The sequence below is a fragment of the Canis lupus genome, chromosome 18 (assembly GCF_048164855.1).
Source record: "Canis lupus baileyi chromosome 18, mCanLup2.hap1, whole genome shotgun sequence".
NCBI classification, from domain to species: Eukaryota; Metazoa; Chordata; class Mammalia; order Carnivora; family Canidae; genus Canis; species Canis lupus.
The window spans coordinates 26,656,884-26,682,043 of NC_132855.1; the positions used below are offsets into that span (position 1 = coordinate 26,656,884).

The 25,160-nt window shown below is 35.2% G+C and overlaps 1 protein-coding gene and 1 long non-coding RNA gene across 7 annotated transcripts in view; one reads left to right on the forward strand and one right to left on the reverse strand.

Moving 5' to 3' along the window:
• LOC140608891 (uncharacterized) overlaps positions 1-10,238 on the forward strand; it is a 238,667-nt gene extending 228,429 nt beyond the window's left edge. Inside the window, exon 6 of the long non-coding RNA XR_012010883.1 lies at positions 10,091-10,238. This is a non-coding gene — a long non-coding RNA (uncharacterized lncRNA). The remainder of the gene's footprint in view (positions 1-10,090) is intronic.
• ITGB8 (integrin subunit beta 8) overlaps positions 1-25,160 on the reverse strand; it is a 99,390-nt gene that overhangs the window by 41,042 nt on the left and 33,188 nt on the right. For 4 of the 6 annotated variants that reach the window (XM_072783835.1, XM_072783834.1, XM_072783832.1 and 1 more), the window contains exons 2-3: positions 10,370-10,455; positions 4,015-4,186 (exon numbers count right to left, since the gene is read on the reverse strand). In XM_072783835.1, coding sequence (XP_072639936.1) covers positions 4,015-4,186; positions 10,370-10,455 — 258 coding nt within the window. Of the gene's footprint in view, positions 1-4,014; positions 4,187-5,074; positions 5,244-10,369; positions 10,456-25,160 lie in introns of those variants that run through there. The other 2 variants (XM_072783836.1, XM_072783837.1) reach the window with 2 other exon arrangements.

Consider the following 25,160-nt stretch of genomic DNA (forward strand, 5'->3'; position numbering starts at 1 on the left):
AGTCTCCCACATCTTTGTCCAACCTGTGTTTCCTGCTGAACTGCAGCCTCATATATAATAAAAGTCATTACCTCAAGCTAAGGTGTCTCCGTTTGAACTCAGTACCACACCATCCACGGAGGGCAGCCATCCCTCTCACCTTGTTGCTTGAGTCACAGCCCAAGTGTCCCAGTGTTCATCAGTCACCAATCCCTGGGGATGCTATCTCCCATTATCTCTCATGTCTATCCACTTTTTGTCTTACCATTATTGTCATTGCTTATCTATAGCACTGAAGCAGTTACCCATCTTTTGAACTGTTAATTTTTAGTCTCAGAAGGATTCAACCACCATTATATCTACAAAAAGTAACAGACTAAATTCATTTAAGTATACAAATTTAGATGTTAACACACCCATAGGAAAAAAATGCACCATTGTTAAGTTTCAAATCTTCTGTTTAAAAAAGAACAGACTTTTTGAAAGAATATAGTCACACTTATTAGAGGTAAAATAATATTTGATAAGCTTCATGTATAAGCTGCTGAAAAGTAGTGTTCAGTTAGAAAAAGAGGAAAATTTGTATAGAGAGGCATATAACACGCTAAAAAGAGAACTAAAGTTGGTTAATAAGTTTAGGAAGCTTTCTAGTACTAGAAAAAAGGCAAAAGAAACAGGTAACAGACTAGTTACACTTAAAAATGGAAGAGGTTGAAAAGAATGAAAAGACAAGGTTGACTCCTAAAAGCTTTAACTGAATATCTATTTTTCTTGTGAATAACCTGATGATATAAATTAAAAACCTAAATAAATGTGTATCTATTTGACCTAGTAAATTTACTTATAAGAATGTATCCTAAATAAATATGCTATTTTATACAAAGAAACATGCATGATGAGGATCATTGAAGCTTTTAAAAATTTTCACTCAAATTGGATTGGGATTGACTTCTAGTTATTAATTCATTTGGAACTTACTAGATTTATAGACCATGTTTATAGAAAACTGTCATTGTTATAATATTGTCTTTCTAATCAAGAACATAAAATTCTTCTGTACTTTTTCATTTCTTCTTTGAGGTAGCACAATAGATCTCATATTTTTTTAAAAATTTATCCCTAGATTGTTTACATTTTAGGTTGCTGCTATGAAAATTGATGCCCTTTTTCATTATATTTAATATTACATAGGAAATTTATTGATTTGAATATTTTTAAAAACCTGCCATATTTATTTATTTTTTAAAGTATGTATATCTTATTTATATAATGATGACTGAGGAATTTATTTTTAATTTTTATTAATTTTTAAGTTCTAGGCCCAATGCAGGGATCAAACTCATGACCCCAAGATCAAGAATTTCATGCTCTATAGACTGAGCCAGCCAGGTGCCCCTGTTTTTTATTTTTAATTTTAAAAGTTAGTTGATTTGCTTGGATTTACCAGAGACATATAATGATAATTTTGCTTTATCTTTTCAAAAATATTTATAACTTGTATTTGGTGGGGATTTTTGTTTTGTTTTGTTTTGTTTTTGTTTTGTTTTTGTCTAACTGCTTTTAAATAAAACTTCCAGAAGGATATTAATATACATTAAGAACTGTTCTTCAATTTTGCTTTTGGCAGAATGGACACTAAATTTTACTGTATGATTTTTCAGCATCTGTTGAGATAACAATCTATAATTCTTTTCTTTGGCATTGTTTTCCTTATCACATATGAGTTAATGTAGTGGTTAACTAAAATGTTAAGGATTTGATACTAGGGTTATGCTAACCTTGTACAGATTGAGTAGCTTCTAGGCCTTTTCTAAAACTAATGGAAGAGTTTATGTAGCATAGGGATAATACATTTCCTGATGTTTGGGTGAACATCATTTCTTCCCAAGGAAACATTAAATATCCAATGTGGGTGTTTCTTTTATAATGATCTTGATTTCTTTTATTTTTATTAGGTTTCTTAGGGTTCTCCCTCTTCTTGAGTCAGTATTAGTCACATATGTCTTTCTTAAAATTATCTATATTATCAAGATTTATACATTTTACCGTAAATTTTTATGCATAATATTTTCATAATGTCTTTTTTCCTTAGTATTTGTTTTTCTGGTATAATCTATGTAACTGGGTTATTTTTTCTTCTTTTCTTAATTAGCCTTGACAGCAATTTATCTATTTTATTGGACTTGGTAAAGAACCAACTCTTGGATTTATACATTAATTTCACCTTTTTATTTCTATTTTGCATTTCATTTTTTTTGGTATATTTTTTATTAAATTTTTTTTCTTATGAATTCCTTTCTCTTATTTTTCCTTATGGCTATTCTGTTTTTGTTGTTCTTATATCTTAATTTGGATGCTTAGTTAATTTTTGTTCATTCTTCTTTAATAATAAAAGCATTTATAGATTTTAATTTTCCTGGGAGCCACTTCAAACACATTCCATATATTTTGATGTATGTTGTTATTATTAAATAGTCTATGACTAGAGTTTGATTTATTCTTGGAAACAGACTTTATTTAAGGAAAAACTATTTTAGTTTGTTACTTAATATTTGTTTATCCTCTTGTATTGATTTCAAAATTTATTGTATGATTTACAGAGATAGAGACCTATAAAAAGTTTCACTTTTTGGAATTAAGTTTTCTTGTCTAAGATATGACTAATATCCAAAAATATTCCATGACCTTTGAAAGTATCATTTTATATATCAAGTGCTATAGACTAAATTGTGTTCCCTCAAAATTTATGTGTTGAAGCCCTAACCCACAATGTAATGGTGTTTGAAGATGGGGCCTTTGGGAGATAAATAGGTCATGAGGGTGGGGGCCTCATGATGAAATTAGTGCCCTTATAAGAAGAAACACCAGCGAGTGTGTGTCTCTCTCCCTCTCCAGCCGCCAAATCAGCCAGCACCTTGATCTCGAACTTTCTCGCTTCCAGGACTGTAAGAAAATAAATTTCTATTGTTTAAGCCACCTATTGTACAGTATTTTGTAATGGCAACAATAGAAGCTAGTGAATGGCATAATCTTATCAATCTATTTACTTTCATTTTTGTGTATCCCTTTCCAGCTGTTGCATGTGTATGTCCACCCTGGGCTGTTTTATATGGTGAAGAGCATAGTTTTAATTGGAAGCTGGGAGTATGCCTAGAGCCAAGAAAGAAATAGACTTTGTTTTTCTGGTAATCTAAGAATCTGGAAGAAATAGCTCTGCTTTGGAATAGGCAAGTCATGTGTCAATAATGATTATTTAAAAATTTAATGACAGGACAAGACCACCCAGAATAAAATAATGAAGACTTGAAGGCAATGGCATACTGCTTAAAACTAAATGCATCTAAATGACTGATGCATACCCGTGTACCTGAAGTTATCTTGCCATGTGTAGTGTACACCCTGGGATTCTCTAGCACTGGAGGAAAATGAATAATTTACAGTGGCCTACTACATGTGACAATCTGTGGAACACAATGTGATAAAATGCAAGTATAAGTGAAGCATAGAAAGAAAAGTATGTGTTAATCTCAGGGGCCATCACAAAGCAGCTCAAGTTAATTATGATAATTATGAATTGTAGTTTTGTGTTTAAAAGTTTATCACAAAGGCTTTAAGGGCTTAGTTTAATTTACAACTCTTACTAATTAATTAATCAACTGATCAAGTCAACAAATACTTATGGAATGCTTGCTATAAGCCAGCACTCTATGAGGCTTTGGAGAAACAGTGGAATAAAACATGTTCTCTTTCTTCCAGAGCTGGCAGTGGAATAGGAACACAATTACACTACAATGTGATCAAGTCTGGAAACACATAATTATAATATAGTGTGGTCAGGTTTGCAGAGACTGTCCGAGGCCACACAGCTAGCTAGCTATAGGCACACAAAAAAAGCAGAATTCTGATTTCTTGATTCTGAGCCCACTGTTATTTTTACTACAATAGTACTGCCTTTCACAAAATATTGAATATGAGCAAATAAAGCTAAATTTAATTTCAAGTCAGAATAATAGTTTTATTTGAAAATCACCAAACCTGGACGCAGCTGGATCAACACTTCTCCTGGTGTCACCTGGGTATTAATTTCATTTTCACTTGGTATTACATGTACAGATGGGTATTCTATTGAATCAGTCGAACAGCCTTTGCTTATTAAGTTGGAAATAATATCACAACGTTCACTCCTTAATCCACCTGAAATGAAATCCTGTGTAAAAGAAGGAAAATCACTGACGTTTTTAGTGCATACCATCTTAGTTATAACCAAAAAAATAAAAAATAAAAAATAACCCACACAGCAAATATTACAAAGAAGCCATCTTCCAGTATTGCACAAATTATGGAACTATTCAAAATAGCTCCATGTTTCCAATAAGAATATGAGTAAAATTATCTTAATGAAGCTTTAATTCCTAAATCTTATTTAAAAAGAAGAAAATTAGTATTAACTGGAGATTTAAACCAAGTACTTATATTGTTAACTGATCACTGTAAAATTATACCAACTTCTTTCTAAATATTTTACATTGGAAAGACTATTTCAAAAGAAAATTTATTCAAAATAGGCCATTCAGTCATTCCAAATATAAGTCTCAGTTCTTAAAGAACCCAGCTGGATGTTTATTGTATAAATCATGTTTGGAATATAGAGCAAGCCCTCAGGAGTCACATGCCTGGCAAGATACTAAAATTTTTTAAAAAGTATATTGGAAGTCTATATTTTTAGACCATAAAATCCCCCAACTTAGACACATAATAGCCTGTAAATAATTTAATAAACTAAGGAAGATGTTCATAACGAGGCTGGGAGATACCAAGACTACAGCTAAAATTCTCCAGATTTTGCAACTAAATCTAGAATTTTTATTACAATTCAGCATTGGTTAGTTGATTGTCATCATTCAATAGCTATACAATAAACTTGAAATTAGTGGAGAAAACTTAAAATTTAATTTATCCTAAGAAAAAAAATAGATACTTTTATTTTTTATGTAACCATTCAGGTTTTTCCAAGAATAGGAAATGTATGGAAAAGTATAGAAATATGTTTTATTATATATAATGTTGGCCTGGACTATTTGGAATATTTGCTTACACATTAGCTGGATATTTGCTCAGTGATCTTCCTGGCAGTGGCTATTTTGATCTGGCATTCAGTCATCCCTCCTTTAGTTCAGCTGATTCAGGGAGTTTGGTTTCCAACTAATCATTCATCCAAAGAATACAGACTGAATACTTACTTAGGGACAGTAGTTTGTTAGGTGCTGAGGATACAGAATAGAATAAGATAGAGTCCACGTCATCAAAAAGTCAACACCCATTGGTGAATTTAGCAATTAAGCAAGTAAAATAATTATTATGGGCATTACATTTAGAGTAAGCACAGAATTTCATAGGTTTATGGAGGAAGAAGGTTATCAAGTTCAATACTAGTTGAATCTTAGATCACGAATTATGAATAGGAACATCCGTAGTACTGGCGAATATTAGATGGGATCGTGGTGGGCAATATAAAAGCATTCATACAAAGATTTTAATTTAATTCCTTTCTTAATATAGAGCAGGTGCAGGAAAACTAAGGACAGTGGGACAAATAAAACAATACACTGCCTGTTTTGTGTTGCTTGAATGCCAAAAAAAAAAAAAAAAAGATTTCTACACTTAAAAAATAATAAAAAAGAACATGCAAGGGATCCCTGGTTGGAGCAGCAGTTTGGTGACTGCCTTTGGCCCAGGGCGCGATCCTGGAGACCCGGGATCGAATCCCATGTCGGGCTCCCGGTGCATGGAGCCTGCTTCTCCCTCTGCCTGTGTCTCTGCCTCTCTCTCTCAATCTCTCTGTGAGTGTGACTATCATAAATAAATTTTAAAAATTACAAAAAAAAGAACATGCAAGAAAGATAGTATGTGGCCCACAAAACTTAAACATTTTTACTTTATGGCCCCTTACAGTACTGATCCTGAACTAGAGTGTGAAGCACACTTATAATATAAAAATAAAAGATAAAGGAGGACATATCCTTTTCTTTCTTTCTTTTTTTTTAAGATTTTTTCAGGATATATCCTTTTCAATCAAGATTTCCAGCTATCATTTGGTTAATGACTTCATGGGCACAGAAGAATTCAATTTGCTTTGCTATTGACCATACACCTAGATTTTTAGCATGAAGTTTAAAATATCCAAAGCCTTGGGATCCCTGGGTGTCTCAGTGGTTTAGCACCTGCCTTCAGCCCAGAGTGTGATCCTGGAGTCTCAGGATGGAGTCCCACATCGGGCTCCCTGCATGGATCCTGCTTCTCCCTCTGCCTGTGTCTCTGCCTCCCTCTCTCTCTCTCTCTCTCTCTCTCTGTGTGTGTGTGTGTCTCTCTCTCAGGAATAAATAAATAAGATCTTTAAAAAAAATCCAAAGCCTTAATTTCTTGTATTCAAATTTATCCATCTATTGATAAAACTCAGAGGTACTCAATATAAGATTTAGCTTATAAACGGTTTGGAGTTCCTCAAAGAAAGGAGGCATATAATGCGATAATATGTATCACTTTCCTTCAGAAATCTCCAGGCTAGATGGGAGATCCTCCTGTCCTGGAGCTTAAGGAATATTGAGGATGCAAGAGGTTTGGAACCTCTATGCTCATTCATGCCTCACATGATAGGCCACAGACAAAGGGCCATGTGCATTTTAAGATGTAAGAACCCGGACTTCAAATCAAGAAAGAAATAAAGTACAAATAATTATGATTTTCTTTTTCAGCTAGGGATTTTATTCGTGTATACAGAAATGGAAAGAAAGGAATATAGTTAATTCACTGCAACTATACATCACACTATGCCATTTGACCTTTAAATGTCAAATAATTTTGCTGAAATAGGCAAAAGTCTCAATTATTTTGCAATGTCTGAATCAGCATGGCTGTTTTTACTCCACTGTAAAAACTGAGTTAGAAAAATACTGCCAATTTGACAATTAGGTTTGAGAAGGAAAGAAAAGACCGTGACATCAAAATAAAGAATGGAATGCTGCCCCTACGCACTGTGGCCTACTTTCCACTTTGTATAAAAGAAAAGAATTTGAAACCACACCCTTTTAATTTGTGGTGTTTTGTGTCACTTTAATTTCTTCTAATTCTCATGTTTTATTTTTTCTGTAAGAAATACACAAGCAAAATCATGCTCCAGCTGTCTGCATCTCAAGCCTATTTGTAAATGAAAAAACCCAGGTTGAAGTTACCCCAGGTGGCTTTTCATCAGTTGTTACTTTTATCCATTCAATATAATTATCTGGGGAAAAAAATAGGAAAAGTTTTTTCTTCTCATTTCTGAGTCTTTCTGATTTCCAAATACGGCAATCTGCACAGAAATGAAACAACTCTATCATCTTCCTTTTGACAGTGAATGCCCTTTGTGTTGCATTTTAGTATAATTATGTTCGAAGGCTGCCCTCTAAACTTCTGGCTATGTAACCACAATCCGTGGTTGGCACAGCAGGCAAGAAAGAAAGAGAATTCTTCAACTCATCAAGATTTTTACATTTGTTAAAAAGATTGAGGCATTAAGCTAGGTAATATTGATAAGATCCCTTCTAATTATTTTCCAATTATTTTTATGTAACATGGAGAGAAAGAGAAAGCAAAACATATAGAATGATGGATTAACATGCTATACAACAAGAATGTAGGTAAATTGAATATGCCCTGTCCAGATTTTCTAGTGATGTTTTACTTTTGATCAGCTTTGAAAATTGTACAAACCACACTTAATTTCTTACCGTTTATCTATTCTAATCATGAACAGGAAGAAAAATGCCTTTCCCCGTTCCTCTACTCTCATTGGTTAAGAAATAAAAGACATCAGTTTCATATGTGTCTAATGGTGGGTAATCTTTCAAAATTAACCATTATAGTCTTCTTCTTGACAATGTCAAGTCAGCCTGCATGGAGTGGACAGCTCCTGTTAATGATATGGCTAATGGCTGAGTCTGGTTGCTTTCTCTTGGGTTGTATTCTTAATAAATACAATCTTGTTGGTTTCCTAACCCAAATGAGTTGTTCTGGAGTCTCAAGTTCTTATAGTAACAACTCCCGTTTCTTAAGCAATGCCTGGGTCAAATGCTTCTTGATACTGTTTCATTTAATCTTCACAACAGTGTGTTATAGGTACAATTATTATTTCCTAGGGAAGACTGAGGTTCAGAGCAGTTAGAGTAACATGCCCAAGTTAATACAATTAGAAACTGATGGCCTTGGGATTTGAATCCAAGCTGATCTCATTTCAGAACCTGCTTTTTTGATACATGAATTAGAAGACCGTTTACTACATAGAAGAATATTTTGGGACATAGACAGCCAGCTGGTTTCCAAATGTTTCCCAAGATCCTCTATTGAAACATCTGACCAACAGCAGACACAGGTTTGCCTCCTCTGCTCTGGCAGCCACCTGACATTTCCTTTTGCATTACCTCCTTCCATTTGGCCACCAATTTCTATAACTACTCAAAATCCTTCCTCTTGTGGCAGGACTGACATTTGCTATGCCTATAACTGTGCCTCTCCAGATTTTCTGTGCTAGCAGCAGTATCAGATAAAGGGGTCCCTCTGGAACTTGGCTTTCTATATGGCTGGGATGTTACATTTGGCTGACAACTGGGTTCCTTAACCATCTTTTGAAAGTCCCTCTAAACTCTACTCACTAAAGTTCTTAGCAGCTGATATCCAGTTGACATAAACTTCATGGCTCTAAGGATCGTCTTTAGTAAAAATCTAAAATGGAATATTGGCCTAGGATCAGGAAATATCAAGCTCTGAAACATTCTTGACAAGAAAACCTAGAAGTAAACTCCAAACTCAGGGTTATGAAGATGAGGAAGGGAGGCTCAAAGGATAGAATGAATTCTGTCTGGTCATTTGGCTCATAGGTGGTGATGGGAATAGAAACTCTGGAATTGTCCTCTCTCTGACATTGCCTGGTTCCATAGGTTCTGGTGAAGCACTGCCTAGTTTTGAGTGACATCTGATTTTCTCAATGGTAACACCAGAGTATATCCAAGAAGGCTTTGGGTTGTCAATAGGAGGTACACTTATTTTCAGACATGGCTACTATTTTGTGAACCCTTCCCCTCCCTCTTTCCTGACTTGCTTTAGAAGAAAGTAATGTCCACCATCCTTTGCTACTTTTCAGCTTTCTTCTTCCTCCTGGAAAATGCATAATGGCAAGCAGGAGAGGTTGGAAAGACAATGGTAGGTGCAGTTTTTGAGTGAAATCAGAGGAGGCAAAAGCTAGAGATTTATCTTCATGTCAAGCAAAAGGCCATAAAAGATCTATTTTTCCAATTCAGAAGAGTTACATAAACAAATATAAAATTACCTATGTAATTTTACAAAAGAAACCTCAGATTAGTAGATGGCTTCTTCATTACAACTTACTACATAAGGTAGTTCTGGTTGAACATTACCAACAAAATAAAAAATTTATAAAACAACTTTATAGCCAAGAAAGAAAGAATATATTATAATTATTTTACTATGAACTTTGTTATTGGGGTATATTTCTCTTGTTAGAATATAAAAACACTAATTTTGAACAATAAACTATTTCTGAATTATTCTTTATTCCATGGAATTTAAATGTACACAGTATTGCATGAATAAGGTCACATGTCAAAGGAAAAGCATCCCATTTTTCATAAGTAACCGACGAATTGAGGTACAATGTTGTAATGTTATAAAATGGAGTAAATAACTTATCTCTAAGTATTTCAAATAAAAACAAATGAAACAGACCAATAAACTAACTTTCTTTGTTTTAATAAGCAAGTACAAGACTATGATCCAACTTGGATATATAACCTACTGCCCCAGGCTGCAACAAGAATTTCACACAAAGCCTACTGACCTATCAAAAGTCACTTTCTGTGTTTGCCAATTCTCTCTATACAACAGATGGAAAACATAAAATGGTTTGCACTTTATTTCAAAATTACCATAATTTTCCTAATGAAAAGGTTATTCTTCATTTTATATTAAGCCAGATATGCTGTTTCCAAGCATAAAACCAAATAAAATTTTCCTGATGCTCAGCAGTATCTTTCTTTCCTTTCCTTTCTTTTCCTTCAAGGCACAAAATATTAGGGCAATGAAATCATGGCTACAGAGAAGGTCAACCATGAGGAACAGAGAAAAAAGCAAAAAAGAGAGAAGAGAAGGAAAGGGAAGGAAATGGAGGCAAGGAAAGAAGGTAGACAAGGAAAGACAAGGAGAGAAAGAAAGAAAGAGGAAAGAAAGAAAAGAAAGAAAGAAAAGAAAGAAAGAAAGAAAGAGAAGGAAAGAAAGAAAGAAAGAAGAAAGAAAGAAAGAAGAAAGAGAAAGAAAGAAAAAAAGAAAGAAAAAGGCACACCTCTTGAGCACACCATCCACATTCCGGACCCAGCGCAAGGCATTTGGTGCAGGATGCTGCATTTGAAGATGTACATCTATTGTCTTCTGTAATGGAGGATAAAATGAGGTGTTACTCTCATACTAGGGAGTATATACAATTCTAGACCAAAATGTATTTTGAAAACTGAAATAAGCTGATCAATAGTTTTAAGTACACAACATTAAAAAATACATAATTTCTTTGGGCGGAGATAAGGTTAACTGCATTACAATGAACAGATACAACATTTCCTGGATAGTTACTGGTTTTATAACTTTGGGAGAAAGGGTGATGAAATGTGATTTTAGTGAGATTTGGAATTTGGCTTGGATTCTACTCCAAGAGTAAAAGACACTCCACATTTCTTAGTGTGCTGAAGTTTCACTGTATTTCATATTATCTGAACTAATGAGGTGTTTTTGAATATAGAATTTTTCCTGTAAAAATAATCATATACAGACTGAACAGGTCAATCCATATTGGGTCATAGTGAATGAACTTTCTAAAAAATGATCTTGATTTCTTGAGAAATTATAACACACAGAGTAACTTGGGAATTCTGATTTTCTTAATATTGATTATTTTGCCTTGATGGATATAAGAATCAAATATAACAGTTTGAGTCAACATTTTAGACATAAAGTAGTTAAAATGGATGAATTTTTTTAGTTTACCCAATTTAGTTTTCCTAATAAGTTTTTTACCCAATTACATTTCTAATTGGGTAAACTAATTTTAACCAATTTAAGATTGCTTTAAGATCATGACCAACTCACTTTTCCATAGATTCTCACACTTAGCTGTGACATTTTAGTAACATAGCTGTGCCTGGAAACTATTTACCTTTATCTCTAGCCACTAACTACTTATATCATTATGAGGAAACTCTTCATTATGAACTTAAACACATAAAATACAATAAAGAATGAAACATAAATTGTTTTCTCCTGAGTTTTTAGTGGAGTTTCTCCTGAGTTTTTAGTCCATCCTTTACTATGAAACATCACAAAAAGACTGGAAATCACAGCATTCTATTCATCTCACTCACAGGCATACAGTAAATAAAAGGCTGTAAGTAGTTCACAGTCCTGGTATAGAGAGAACTGTATTGCTTGCTTAAACAATAAAATACAGTATGATAAGTGAACCAGAGATAGAGATCACCAAGGCACTATGGGAACACAGTGAGGGGCTTCTCCTTCTGCTTTAGAAAGAAGGACGGGGGTGGGGGGAAGAGGGTATATTTAAGGATGATCTCTAGAGGCAGTGATATCTAGTATATCTCTTTGCCATTTCATTTTGTTTCTTCTGATTTGTATTTATCTTTTAAAAAAAATATAATGGGGGCACCTGAGTGGCTCAGTCAGTTAAGCATCTGCCTCCAGCTCAGGTTATGATCCCAGGGTCTTGGGATCGAGCCCCACATCAGGCTTCCTGTTCAGTGGGGAGTCTGCTTCTCCCTCTCCCTCTGCCTATCACTCTCCCTGCTTGTTCTCCGCCCCCCGACACCGTCAAATAAATAAGATCTTAAAAAAAAAAAAAAAGAAAAAGAAAAAATATAATGAATGAGGCATGAGAGGACTATGTGTGTTTGTATGTGTATACAATCACATGAGGACATGGTAATTTGAAAGGGGATCAAGTCCACAAAATCTCTAGCTGTCCCCATCCAATCAGTTTTTCTTTTTCTTCTCTTTCAACTTGCTCCAACATTCTAGAATACACAGTTAAAACAGCTCTGACCTGAGGGTGGCAAGGGATGGACTTTGGCAGTGGGAGAGAGAAAAGGGAACTATAGGAGATTAAGTATAGCATAAAGGTACTAATTGGGGTGGTAGTGAGCACCCTTCCCTGTATTTCCCCAGACAACCAACAAGTTAACCCAAAACCATTCCTCCTTAACTCTTAACAGTTGTTCTATTATCTCCTCTCTGTGTTCCCTTGCAGCCTTTGTCCTTGGCTTTATATCAGCTTTTAATACACAGTATACAAAACTTTACTGATTTGTTCAAACCTGGCCTAGACTTCCAAGGACTAAAAATAACTATTGCTTTTAGGCTGCCTTTACTACAAGTGTGGCCACCTGACTATGAAAACTCCATAGCCTAAAATCCTTCCAGCTAGCTTAGCTTACCAAACTATATAAAAGGTGCTTATTTCTCAGGTATTGAGAGGAGAGAGTGACCTTTTTAGTTTTGTTCTCAGAAAGAAATCAAGCACATTTGCAGACCTAACTTGGCTTTTAACAACTCTTAAACTTGACCTGACTGGAACGTGGAATTAAGTCTATTTCAGTTTAGACTTAACTAACTCTTTCACTCAGTAGGTAGGATGTTGGTACTGGCAGTTAAGATTGCACTCTCTTGAAAGGGAAGCTACAGCTTCTATGACTGTGTGTTTGTTACTACTAGTTGTCTGTGTCCTAAGTTAACCCAGATTCAAGGTCAGTCCATCTCCCCCCGCCCCTTTTTTTAAGATTTTATTTATTTATTCATGAGAGACAGAGAGACAGAGAGAGAGAGAGGCAGAGACACAGGCAGAGGGAGAAGCAGGCTCCATGCAAGGAGCCCAATGTGGGACTCGATCCTGTGACTCCACAATCACACCCTGAACCAAAGGCAAGACACCCAACTGCTGAGCCATCCAGGTGTCCCGGTCAATCCATCTCCTACTTCCAAGACACAAATGATAAATAACGAGTTTACAAATCTGTTTTCTTTATAATCTGCCTTCCAACCATTTGTTTTAAAAAGTTCTAGTGCCAACTTCTGTTCTCAGATTTCAGATACCTAAGAATGATGACCAAGAGGAATAGAAACTTTGGTCCTGTCATTACTTACGAGGTTCCAGGGCTGACATTTCTCAGTCTACATAATTATAGGAAAAATGATCCCCTAAATGGATATGGAGGAAGCAGGCCTTATGATTCTGCAGAACTGGAGGAAGGCCATAAATCGAACTCCATGGGAATAGTGTCAAATGTTACTGCTGGAGAGTGTCATGGTTAGATTTTACAGAAAACAAACCAGATACACTTTGGTATGTAGCATCTTAAGGGTTTTTCTTTTTAATTTTAAACACACATTAAGTAAATACCAAACATGCAAATATCACACCAATTAGAACAGTTCTTTACACTGAATGGTATGCTACTATGGAGGTTGTTAGTCAAAATGTGCTGAAGGGATGTGTGTATGTGTGTGCCTGTGTCTGTCTGTCAGCCAGACCTTCCTGTGTAAAGAGAAATCTTTACACTGAACACACATCAATCAATGTGTGAGTGCTATTTACAGACATGGGCAGTTTGTCATGAGCCTCTAAGTTGACTTTGTTCATTGGCTGCCCCATCCCTCATGCAGCATCATAGGAGGCTGCTTTCCAATGATGCTTTCATAACAGCCTCAGCACTGACATCTCATTAGAGGGGGTGCCTGAGTGCTTCTTCTTACCACTCTATGAGAGTGGTAGCTTCTTGTCCAGCTGTTTGTTCAGTGATGTGGTATAGCACTGTAATCTTTATGTTCTAGCCTTGTGTTTTTATTAAGGATACTTTTTTATGGGGACACCTGGATGACTCAATGGTTGAGCATCTGCCTTTGGCTCAGAGCGTGATACGGGAGTCCTGGAATAGAGTCCCACATTAGGTTTCCTGCATGGAGCCCGCATCTCCCTCTGCCTGTGTCTCTGCCTCTCTGTGTGTCTCTCATGAATAAATAAATAAAATCTTTAAAGTTTAAAAACTGATATTTTTTATGGATCTTAATGGAAATTAGGAAAGATAGTGGAAGCAGAATCATTTTAAACCATGTATCTTCAGAACACTCTTGTTCTCATCTGCTTCTTTGCTGCTCACAAATCCCATGTCATTAAAAAATGTGCTACCAAGACAGAAATTAGTAAAAGATTTAAGGTCATTTAAGTGTGTACATACATTCTGAAAAATTCTATTCCTTGATCTATGAGCATGGGCTGAGATTTGTACTTTTACTCCCGTTACAACTGGAGGTAATAGATATGATGAGGTAGCATTGCTAAATAGTTACTAGAAATAAAGTTCCAAATTTCCACAGCATTGTTACTTAATAGCAATATGTTCTTAGGCTAGTTACCTAAATTTTCTGAGGCTCCATTTCTTCCATGGTAACATAGGGCTAACTATACCTAGATCAAAATACTGATAATGAAATGAAATGAGCAAGCATAAGCATGACAAAGATAGTACTTAGGGTATAGTAGACACTCAGCACGGGGACTATTGTAACTTATTTCTAATTAATATTATAAAAATGTATATGTATATACATACACGTGTATAGATGTATACATATATTGTGTGTATAGATCTAGCTTCAAAAAAGGGGGGAGGTGTTGTGTCTTTGTTGTAAATATAATTAGTTGTCTTTAAGATAAAAGTCCCTTGAATTATAAACACAGAGTTTTAAAAATATAGCTAATATATAAAAATAACTATTAAATAAAAAGATACAACTTTTACCTTGGTTATTTCAAAATGACTCTTGAAAGCCAGTTTAGTCAAATATACACACATCAGTCCAATCTGTTACAAATACAATTTTGGTATGATTGTAATTGGTTACTGAAAATCTCTTACAACATCTTCATTTTGTTCACATTTTTCAAAGTGTACCTTGACTTAATCTGAATATTTTTCTAATTATTTCCCAGAATTAAATGTTTCTGACGCATGTAAAATGACCTTTATAACAGTCTGTCATAAAGTATAATAAATATCCATCATCAACAGGATAAAGTACACAAAAATCAGGAAACTACATATTTGTGACCGTCACTTAGATATTCTTTTAGATGATTTATTCATATTATTTTGAGAATGCTTAATCTATAGAAGTAAGAAGAGAAAGAAAATGGACCAAAAAAAAAAAAAAAAACTAAAAAAGCCCATAAGTTTCAATGTTTAGATTGAGATCTTTTCATAAGTCAGGTAATCAAATAAAGTGACAGGTTTAGCAAAATTTCTAATGTTTTTCTGCTCTAAAGTCTACCACAAAATTCCAACAAAATTTAAAGGATGCCCAAAGCTATCTATAAGAAGGAGCAATTAAAACTGATAAAAGATTGTAGTCCTTGGTATTCAGAATCAATCATTCTAGATTCTCCTGTTAGAACGAGACAGAATGATTTGTGAAATGCAGAAATGCATTTTTTTCAGCCAGTATCCTTCCTTAATTGCATTTACTATACAAATTAAACTTGGATAATTATATAAAGCCACTTCCTTAACAAAAAAATAAACACTGTTACAATGAATACATACTCTACTTTGATAATAGTCACAACCAGACAAATTGAGCAAACAATAAGGTTTGGAGTAGAACTTTGGATTTTCCTTGTTCTAGATGTATATTGCAGTCATGTAATTGTTACAGATATATTTTACAGATATCTTTAGTTTTACAGATACCTTTAAAATACATTACTTGATTACTGAAAGCTCTATTTTGCACACTTAGCATGCTATCATTTGATCTAAAAATAAAACCAAAGCAATAGATTTCTGTTCTAATCACTTGCTAGTTATTCCAAGTTTTTTTAAAGATTTTATTTACTTATTCATGAGAGACACAGAGAGAGGTAGAGACATGGGCAGAGGGAGAAGTAGGCTCCCTGTGGGGAGCCTATGTGGACTCAATCCCAGGATCCTGGGATTATGAACTGAGCCAACTCAACCACTGAGCCACCCAGGTGCCCCTTATTCCAAGTTTTGATTGAGAAGCTATTCCCGGGGATCCCTCGGTGGCTCAGCGGTTCGGAGCCTGCCTTTGGCTCAGGGCACGATCCTACAGTCCCGGGATCGAGTCCCACATCAGGCTCCTTGCACAGAGTCTGCTTCTCCCTCTGCCTGTGTCTCTGCCTCTCTCTCTATGTCTATCATGAATAAATAAAAAAACCTTTGAAAAAAAAAAAAAAGAGAAGCTATTCCCTAAAGGTGCCTACAAATATATAGAGACAGAAGAGGTGGTTAGGACTACTATGAAAATCAGGCATAGGAAACAAAACCAAAGTCAGTTAAATTTTGAGATTAGGTAAAGGGGCAAGGGAAAAAACGTGGAAGCATGGGAAACTCTTTGGAAAAGGTAGATCTGAGCAGGGAAGCTCTGAAGAGCTAGAGATGTATAATGAGGAAGCTAGTGACTGAGGGGGTATAACAAAACAGAGGGAGCAAGGAAATAATATAATTAATTACTTGTATTATTCTTTTTCTCTGGTTTTTTCCTTGGACTTCATATAAACATAAACAAAACCACATTCTTTATTTATTAATATTTTACATTTGCTCTTTAACTTAGCACTTACTCTATGCAACATAATTTTACTGTAAAATTAGACAAGGCAGCAGATATTATTAAAGGAATTAAAATAATGTATCTGTGCCAAACTTCAGCATACTAAAATAATTTTTATGCAACAAATGCATATTTCAACTGTGCTCACATAGAATTAGTTGAAAAAGAAACTTTAATATCTTCAGTTTGCTACTAAACTAATAGTTCAGGAAATACTACTCTTCTAGCAGCAACACCCAACCTAGAGTATTTTTCTCTCCTTTGCCTTTACCATATTGTTTCAAACTTGTAGCAAATAAGCATGCAGGCAGTGGAAATGAAAATGAGTATCTCTATGGGAAAAAACAGTTTGTCTAATAATTTTGGCTCTACTTGCACTTGAAAAAACCTACATCCATATTTATGTTTGGTCAAAAACAGCTTGGATTCCTTTCTTTCTTGTCTTCTCTGTTAGCTGTTCCGGTGATGAGGGTTGATAGTCTAAGTATATTTGGAGGAAAAGGCAGCGGTATGATAATGTTCAATGCTTATATGGAAACTCAAAAGAAAGGGTGAGGAAATGAAGACATTATAAGAAAGACAAATAATTGTCTTAGCTACCCAAAGAAAGAACCTGAGATAGAGATTGTTGGTGGCAACAATCTATTGAGAAGGGAAGTGAGGAAAGGTCAGCAAAGACAGGGTGCAAAGATACTGTTGGAGTCAAATTCTGGTCTCAACTGATTCTACCCAGAACTCAGAACACAAATGATGCCACAAAGTTTTTCCACTTTGAGGCAAAGTGGGAGCCTGGCTTTTATACCCTCCCATCATTTACTGAGGGCAGCACAGAGAGGGCTGGGGGTTGGGGTGGGTTAACCTCTACATATTACTCAGCAATATGGCTCCCTTTGATGGAGGCCATTTTTCTGAAAATGAGGTAGCTGTGAGTCATTAATGGCCAGAACTCAGAGCAACTGGGGATGGTGCACCAGCACTATAAAAGGATGTCTAGCTTAGTAGCAGCATCTTGAGCCCTGAGGGAATCTTTCTCATGAAAGCCAATGCTAACAATGGCAGAGGTAAAGAGCGCCTGGCCCCTCACAGCACCATGTAGTTGCTGCCCCCATTCTGGGTTGAGTCTCAGAAATCTTTTTTTTTTTCTTTTTAAGTTCTCTATACCCAACACGGGGCTTGAGCTTACAATCCAGAGATCAAGAGTTGCATGCTCCTACTGACTGAGCCAGCCAGGTGCCCCATTCAGAACTGTTTCTGATGTAAGAGGAAAATTTACATGAGTTTTGAAAGATAGTAAAAGAAAGACTTGAGCAGGATTAATGCAAATGCTTTATGTTAAGCATAACATTACATGACACAGACCATCCACTCTGAAGAGACATATTTTGTTTTTCCTTGGAAAAAATAAGACTACTAAGCTGGCAGTTCCTGGAGGACAGATACTTATATATATTTTCTTTTTAAACCCAGTATCCAAGTCTAAAAAAAGTCTTCAGGGAACCTGGGTGGTTCAGCGGTTGAGCTCAGGTTGTGATCCTGGGGTCCTGGGATCAAGTCCTACATCGGGCTTCCTGCGGGGAGCCTGCTTCTCCCTCTGCCTGTGTCTCTGCCTCTCTGTGTCTCTCATGAAAAAATAAATAAAATCTTAAAAATAAAAAATAAATAAATTTTAAAAATAAAAATATTTATTTCTAAAACCAATTTATTGCAAAAGGCAATACATATAATTATGCTTACTGGATGAACATATCTTGATGTTTTGAAGTGTAAAAAAAAAACCCAAAATATAGGGACAAATTTCTTTACATTTGGTCTTCTGATAGTGTATAGTTCTGCTGATTTATTTTATGGCAGGGTAATTTTTTTCTAAAGAACCCTGGATATGTGATGGAAATGATATTGAATTGATATAGCACTTTTTAACGCTATCATTAATGGATGCAAAACCACCAAATTCACCTATTGTTTTCTTATTGCATAGATCTATATCAAATTTCAATTCAGCTAATGTTCTTTTCCCCTATAAGGCTGAGTAGTTTTTTTTTTCTTTTTTTTTTTTACTGAGCAGAATTTTCTTATAAGGCTGATGTTATGAAATAGCACTAATCTTTTCTTTTCATCAACTAGGTTATTAGGTTTTTATTATGTGTAATCTTTACATTTCAGGGACAAGTTTCAACCTCCCTTGCTACAAATAAAAAATTCATGTGAGTCCAATAGGGTTTTAGGCTAGCATAAAGATTTTTAGAGAACAAAAGCGGGAGAAAAACCACTTTCAATGCTGGGCAGGTTAAGAAATGTTAGGGCAATGCTACACATTCCATTTGTCTGCCCTGCCCTATTTGGGGCAATCCCAACATGAGTCAGAATTTAAAGTGAGCTGGGATGGCATAAATCAAAACTAGTTCATGATGGAATTTACAAGAAGAACCATTGTAAAGCCACTGATGACATTCATTTGTGTTGAAATGGGCCATCACAAGAAGGCTGGTCTGGTGAGGTCATATCACAACCTTTCATTGTGATTCATTTACACACACTTTAGTCAATGTAGCTTTGAAAAAATTCTGATTGCAGCATACAATGGACGATTATATAAACCATGCTGTATCAGCTGTATCAGAACACTTTTTAACTTGAAAGAGGGCACTATTAACTACACTGGTGCAAGGTATAAATTAGAACTCAGGTAAACTGAGGTCTAAGGTCACCCTAAATGCACATTAGTTTGGTGGTACAGAACAAGAAATCAAATAAACAAGGCAATCCATGCTAAGGTGATAAATAGGAAAGGTCAGGAAAGGGAAAGGGAATGCCCTGAGTTACTGATGAAGGAATCTCTTCACATGAAGGAGGGCCTGACAGGTTTTGAAGGACAGGTACGACGCAGACATCTGGTTGAAAAATTTGTGATGGTTTTTAGATTTTATATATAATATGTTTATGTATATTTGATATTTTATGTATTTTGACATATATTCTTAAATGTGGGAAGATGAAAGAGTATAAAGAATACTTGAGTGCATTTGAGAATGACTTTGCAGTTCATATTATTTTCTAGACAGTGAAATTTCTCTTGGTGGGCCAAGCAGATTTTCAATTTGTAACAAAAATTGTTCCTAAAGACAATCAAATTCAGTTTGCAACTGAAAGCACCTGAGCACATCAGTTTGTCTTCTGACATTTACTCATCTGGGGGAAATTTGTGAGGAAGTGAGAGGAAACTAAGGGAGAAAGATGGGGTCAAAGCACAGAATCTCCCAGGATAGCTTTCCTTCTTCAGATTTGGAACTTCAACAAGGATCAAAATCTCAAGATTCAGGGAGGGCTCCAGAGGCCCCTCTGAGGCAAATTCTGGTTAAAGCTGCATTTGTCTAACTTGGAAAAGCAATATTAGTCATGTGCTTTGTGTCTTGTTTTAACTGGAACTATTCCATACATTCCAACTGTCCTGTTTATGAGGCACACTCCCTTTTTATAAAAGCCAAAATATTCACCGGTTTCCCACTCTGTTCCTCTAAATAATGTTTTTAATCTAACATACTAGAGTTCCAGGGGCTCTTCCTATTTTCCTCTCCAACTCTTGGCAGGTATGAATTTCCTTTCTCCCACTTAAAAAAAAAAAATATATCACACTGCTATTCACGTCAAAACCTCAAATGCCATAGTTAAGGATGTAAAAGAAATGCCCCAGGATAGTAGGAATGCATTTTCTACATTATGTTTTTTAAATCTGAAGTCACATTGCAGGTGTGTACTTGATTAGAGAAACAAAGAAACTCTTTATATTATAAAGAATTTTGTTCTAATTAAAAAAGTAAATTAGAATCCAAAATGAATTTTAGTTTATTTAGCATTTGGCTTTCCTGCAATTACACTTCAAAAACCAGAAAGGTATTTGTATTTTACTCTGCAACTTGAAAAAGCAAACCTATATATACAATAGGGTTAGGGAAAATGAAAAACAATAAATATTTATTAAATGATTACTTTGTTTTAGGTCCTCTACTAAGCACTTTATATGTATTATTTCATTGAGACTTTTAAAAAATCCTATAAGGAAAGGATGCCCATCTATAAAGATGGGGAACTATAGTTTAGGGAAAGTCTGTCTCATTCTAAAGTCACACATTTAGTGAGTAGAGAGAGCAGGTTTGAACCTAGTTCTGAGTACAGAGCCTTTTCTTTTAAATGATGTCCTATATGGAATAGAGAATAACATAAAGACAATTAAGCCAAACTCTTGCTATTAAACTATTATTAGTCTTAAGTAATGACTCAATAATAATTCCCATGTACCTCAATTTTTTTCATATAAATAGTATGTCATTGCTTTTCCTATTATCAGTCCCACTCTTGGGAGGTGGGTGTTAGATTCTCAGCAGTATTATTTTCTGTGTCAGTGCCAAAGACCTCCCTAAATACTACAGTGCCCTTTACAAAATTCATTTTATTTGCATGCACAAGGAAACTTTGAGTTTTAACACTGAAGCTCCAGCCTGAACATCTCACTGAGTGCTGAGTGCCTAAATTACATTGGTTGGCACTTTTTCAGCATAAGGGAGAACTTATCCTTTTACAACTGTGTTTCCCCAGCCTCTTGCCAGGGGACAGCTCTGGGCTGCATGCTAATTAGGCAGAAGCACTTGAAATGGTGTTTGCAGTTGCTATTTCCATTTGTGAATTTCCAGTTCTGTCCTGGAAGCCAAATCTGGAACAGGGAAGCAGGCATCTTGTTCTTCTCCATAACTGCCTATTCTTTGACCTTGGCTTGATAATAACTTTGCTGGGGTTTTGCTTCCTGGCTGATGAAGCAAAGAAAATGCTCCTCCTTTTTATGTGCTCTAAAAACACTTTAAAATGAAGAGTCTGAGTTAAAAGGACATGATTGGTGGAGAACATTTGCTTTATACCATGCACAGTTCTATTAATTTATGGGAATATTTTAAGATACAATTTATAATATGGAAGATTTATTTTAAAAGGCTCACTAAGCCCTATATGTTAGGTATATCCAGTTGCCCACCAGTTGCCTGGTAATGCAGAACCATTCACTGTTTTAACACTGTTAACTAGGAGGCACAAGCAAGCTTTTTGAAGGATAAAAATGTTCTTTATCTTGATTGTAGTAGTAGTTCCACAAGCCTATACATCTGTCAAAACCCACTAATTGATACGTTAAAGAGACGTGGTTTGTTAATGTAATTATTATTACATATTATTACATATTAATGCAAATTATATCATATATTTTATTAAAATGAGCTTTGTAAACTAACGTGGAGTATTTTTTGTTAGCTAAAGGACAGTTGGTGCACAGTGAGGAAATATATTTCTCTCTTGATAGTATATACAAAAATATTAAATTACTTCAGTGGTTTTTAAAAAGTAAGCCAATGACACATTAATAAATCCTTTGACTTACAGATAATTGCAGATCAGTTAGTGAGTAACTAAAGTCATTTATCTCTGTACTGTACTGATCTGATATACATGACTTCCATTCAGATCAAGGGGTAAATTATTTTAATGCTTCTTCAAATACATTGAGCTCAGTTGGATAATAAAATTATTTTTCAAATTCAAAAATTGATTTTTATATTCTACTGGGAACTTCTTGCAAGCCTTCAGAGTATGAAAACTTGAGTGTGTAGTAACACCAAATGTAAGATTAAGTATCTTAGTAATTAATACTATTATTGCTAATAATGCTAATACTAAAACTAATAGCTTGAAGTATACATTAATAATATATTTCACATTCTATTCTCTATAGTAAAGTTTCTTCTATCTTCAGTGCAAGATTGATCCTAAATACTTGTGTCTTTTATAAAATCCATTTTACTTTGGGCTCAGACAAAGAAAATTCTGAATTATAATGAAAAGATTTTTCACCTGTCTTATAGGATAGAAATTTAATCTTCTATAATACTTTAAATACCTTAAACTATTTCAAATAATAATTGTTCAGTTTTATTTCATTGCATGGAATTTGACTAGGTACTTCTTTATACATATGCATGAGTTGACAGTGTTTTACCTCATAGTCTTTAGTGTGTACTTCCTAAAAACAAAGATATTCTCTTACAAAACCACCACAGAGTTGGTGAATTCAGGACATTTAATAGTGATATTATAAAACAAACTAATCTATAGTCTGTATTGTCCTATGAAATTCTTGTTCCATATTCTCCATATGTCCCCAAATGGTCCAGCTACTACTTCTCCTTCATCAAAACTCAGCTTTATCAGAGTTCATTTTTCTTTGGGTAAATCTTCAACCGATGCTTTAATCTTCTCTTTGTTCTCACTGGCTGTTTATAGGCCTCTCCCCTAACTCCCCACCTCCCCATTTCCCAAAAGTATCAACCTCTATTCTTTCAAAATCCTAAGCTCTTATTTAATATGACCCCCTCTCCATCTTTGTTATTACCAGACACTTTCCTAAATTTTACAGTGTATTCATACCTTTGCTCAAGGTTTTGATTCCATGTAATCATCCAAATCACCCACACATCTCACTACCTCCACCTGGGGCAGAACCATTAGCAATCCTTAGAGCAAGGGACTGTGGCAGGGAATTCTCATGAGGTATATTCTTATGAGGGACCACTTGATCGTGAAACCATGAAAATGATATCTGACTTTTCATAATACCTAATACTCAATTTCTGCCCAACAAGTCTATCACCAGATGATCTAATTTGTGACCCTGTTCTCAGAGAGCAGTGACCTCTGGTATCAATGCTGTGCTGACCTCCTAGTAGCCAAGGGTTAGTCCTGAATATATATACCATACCATGTGCACCCTAAGGGGGAGCACTGGGCCTCATTCTCCAGCTGTTTTATGCGGCCTTCAGCAGGGTACAAGACATGCTCAGGAACCCAGGCCTCTATTCCATCCCAACATCATCCCATTAAATGTCACCAAGCATTATGTGGCTTTGGATTCTTCAAGAGGCATCAAACATGCTACATCCTTTGTACTAGTGACTGGTACTAGTAATGTTAATCCTTGTGTTTCTGTTACCAACTTCAGAGGTTATAGGCACTGTGATTATATTACATTGGCCCTCACCTTAAGGCTCTGGTTCTAGATGGTTATGGTTGAAACACTCATCAAAAGGGACTTTTTAAACCAAAATTTTGAATGTGTGAAACTTACTCTCTTTTTGAGAGTTTTTTTGGTGTTACTACCTTCCAAATGAATTCCCTTGGAACTTGAGCCCCATTTATCATTTCCAGAGGGTTTTCTTTTGCAAATTATGTTCCACTCATCTTCAATAAAAGTTCAAGCCAAATGCACACAAACACAATAGAGCAATATCTTAGGAGGTATGCATTGTACTAAAAAAGGAGACCAGCTAGGTCATTTTTCCTGCCAATAATACAGTTCTGCTACAGTGAGTTCTTTGTTTGCAACTAGAACAGCCAGTTCTACAGCAATTCCTACACCCTCCAAAACTTTCTTGCATTCTTTGTTCTACTGCAGTCAATGAATACCTTACACTACCAGGCATAGCCAGTCCAGCACCCTAGCAAGCTGGCAATAAGAAAAGACATTTCCTAGTTTGGCATTCCTTAAGGTACCTACTGTCAGCCTAATCTTGTAGAATTCTGAATTTTTCTTTTAATTATTTTCTTTGTTCAACCTGATAATATTCTAAATCTGTTTTGGAACATAGTCGTAATCCCTCATACCATAAGGTTGAAGCTTTCCACCCAGCTCCTTTCTCTACCCAGTATCTATAACAGTTACTAGGGAATCATAGCAAATATATGCTCTCCACTGAAATCAGGAAAAACGCTTGTACCTGGGAAAATGTTTGTGGTTCAATTCAGAGGATAGGACCCTGGTACCATATGTATATGTGGACAAACAGTACCTCAACTGTGGCTGCATTTTACCATTATCATATTTAGAAATATCAACTTTTTTCTATTGTAAAAGGAAGTTGGGTCCCAAACCATGCAAAATATCAACACATCCATGGCGAAAAGCCACTGCCCACTTCACATACCTAAGAAGACATATTTGGTACATTTCTTCAGAGCTGACATTTCTTGTCTTTCATTTTCCCACCTTCATTACCAGACTTTCCCTCCACTTGGTCTCACCCATGGACTTTGGCTTGAACTAGTCCTTGGCAGGTAATTTTCCTTATTCCATACAATCTGGGAAACATGATTTTGGGAGGCAGTTTTCTAAGTCAAACTGCATCAGTACTGATCTAGAATGGCAACAGACTCGGTCTTTGACAGAGTCCTGAAAGGCCACTTCCTAAAATCTTATATGCTGTTTTAAAATATGAACATTTAGTACTCTGAATAACAGCGCTCACAAGCATTTTTAAAAATCACCCTGAGTATATATCCAATAGAACCACTATAACTTAACATTATAATTCTAATTTAATGATCTTATTCTTATTTCCTATACTAATTTT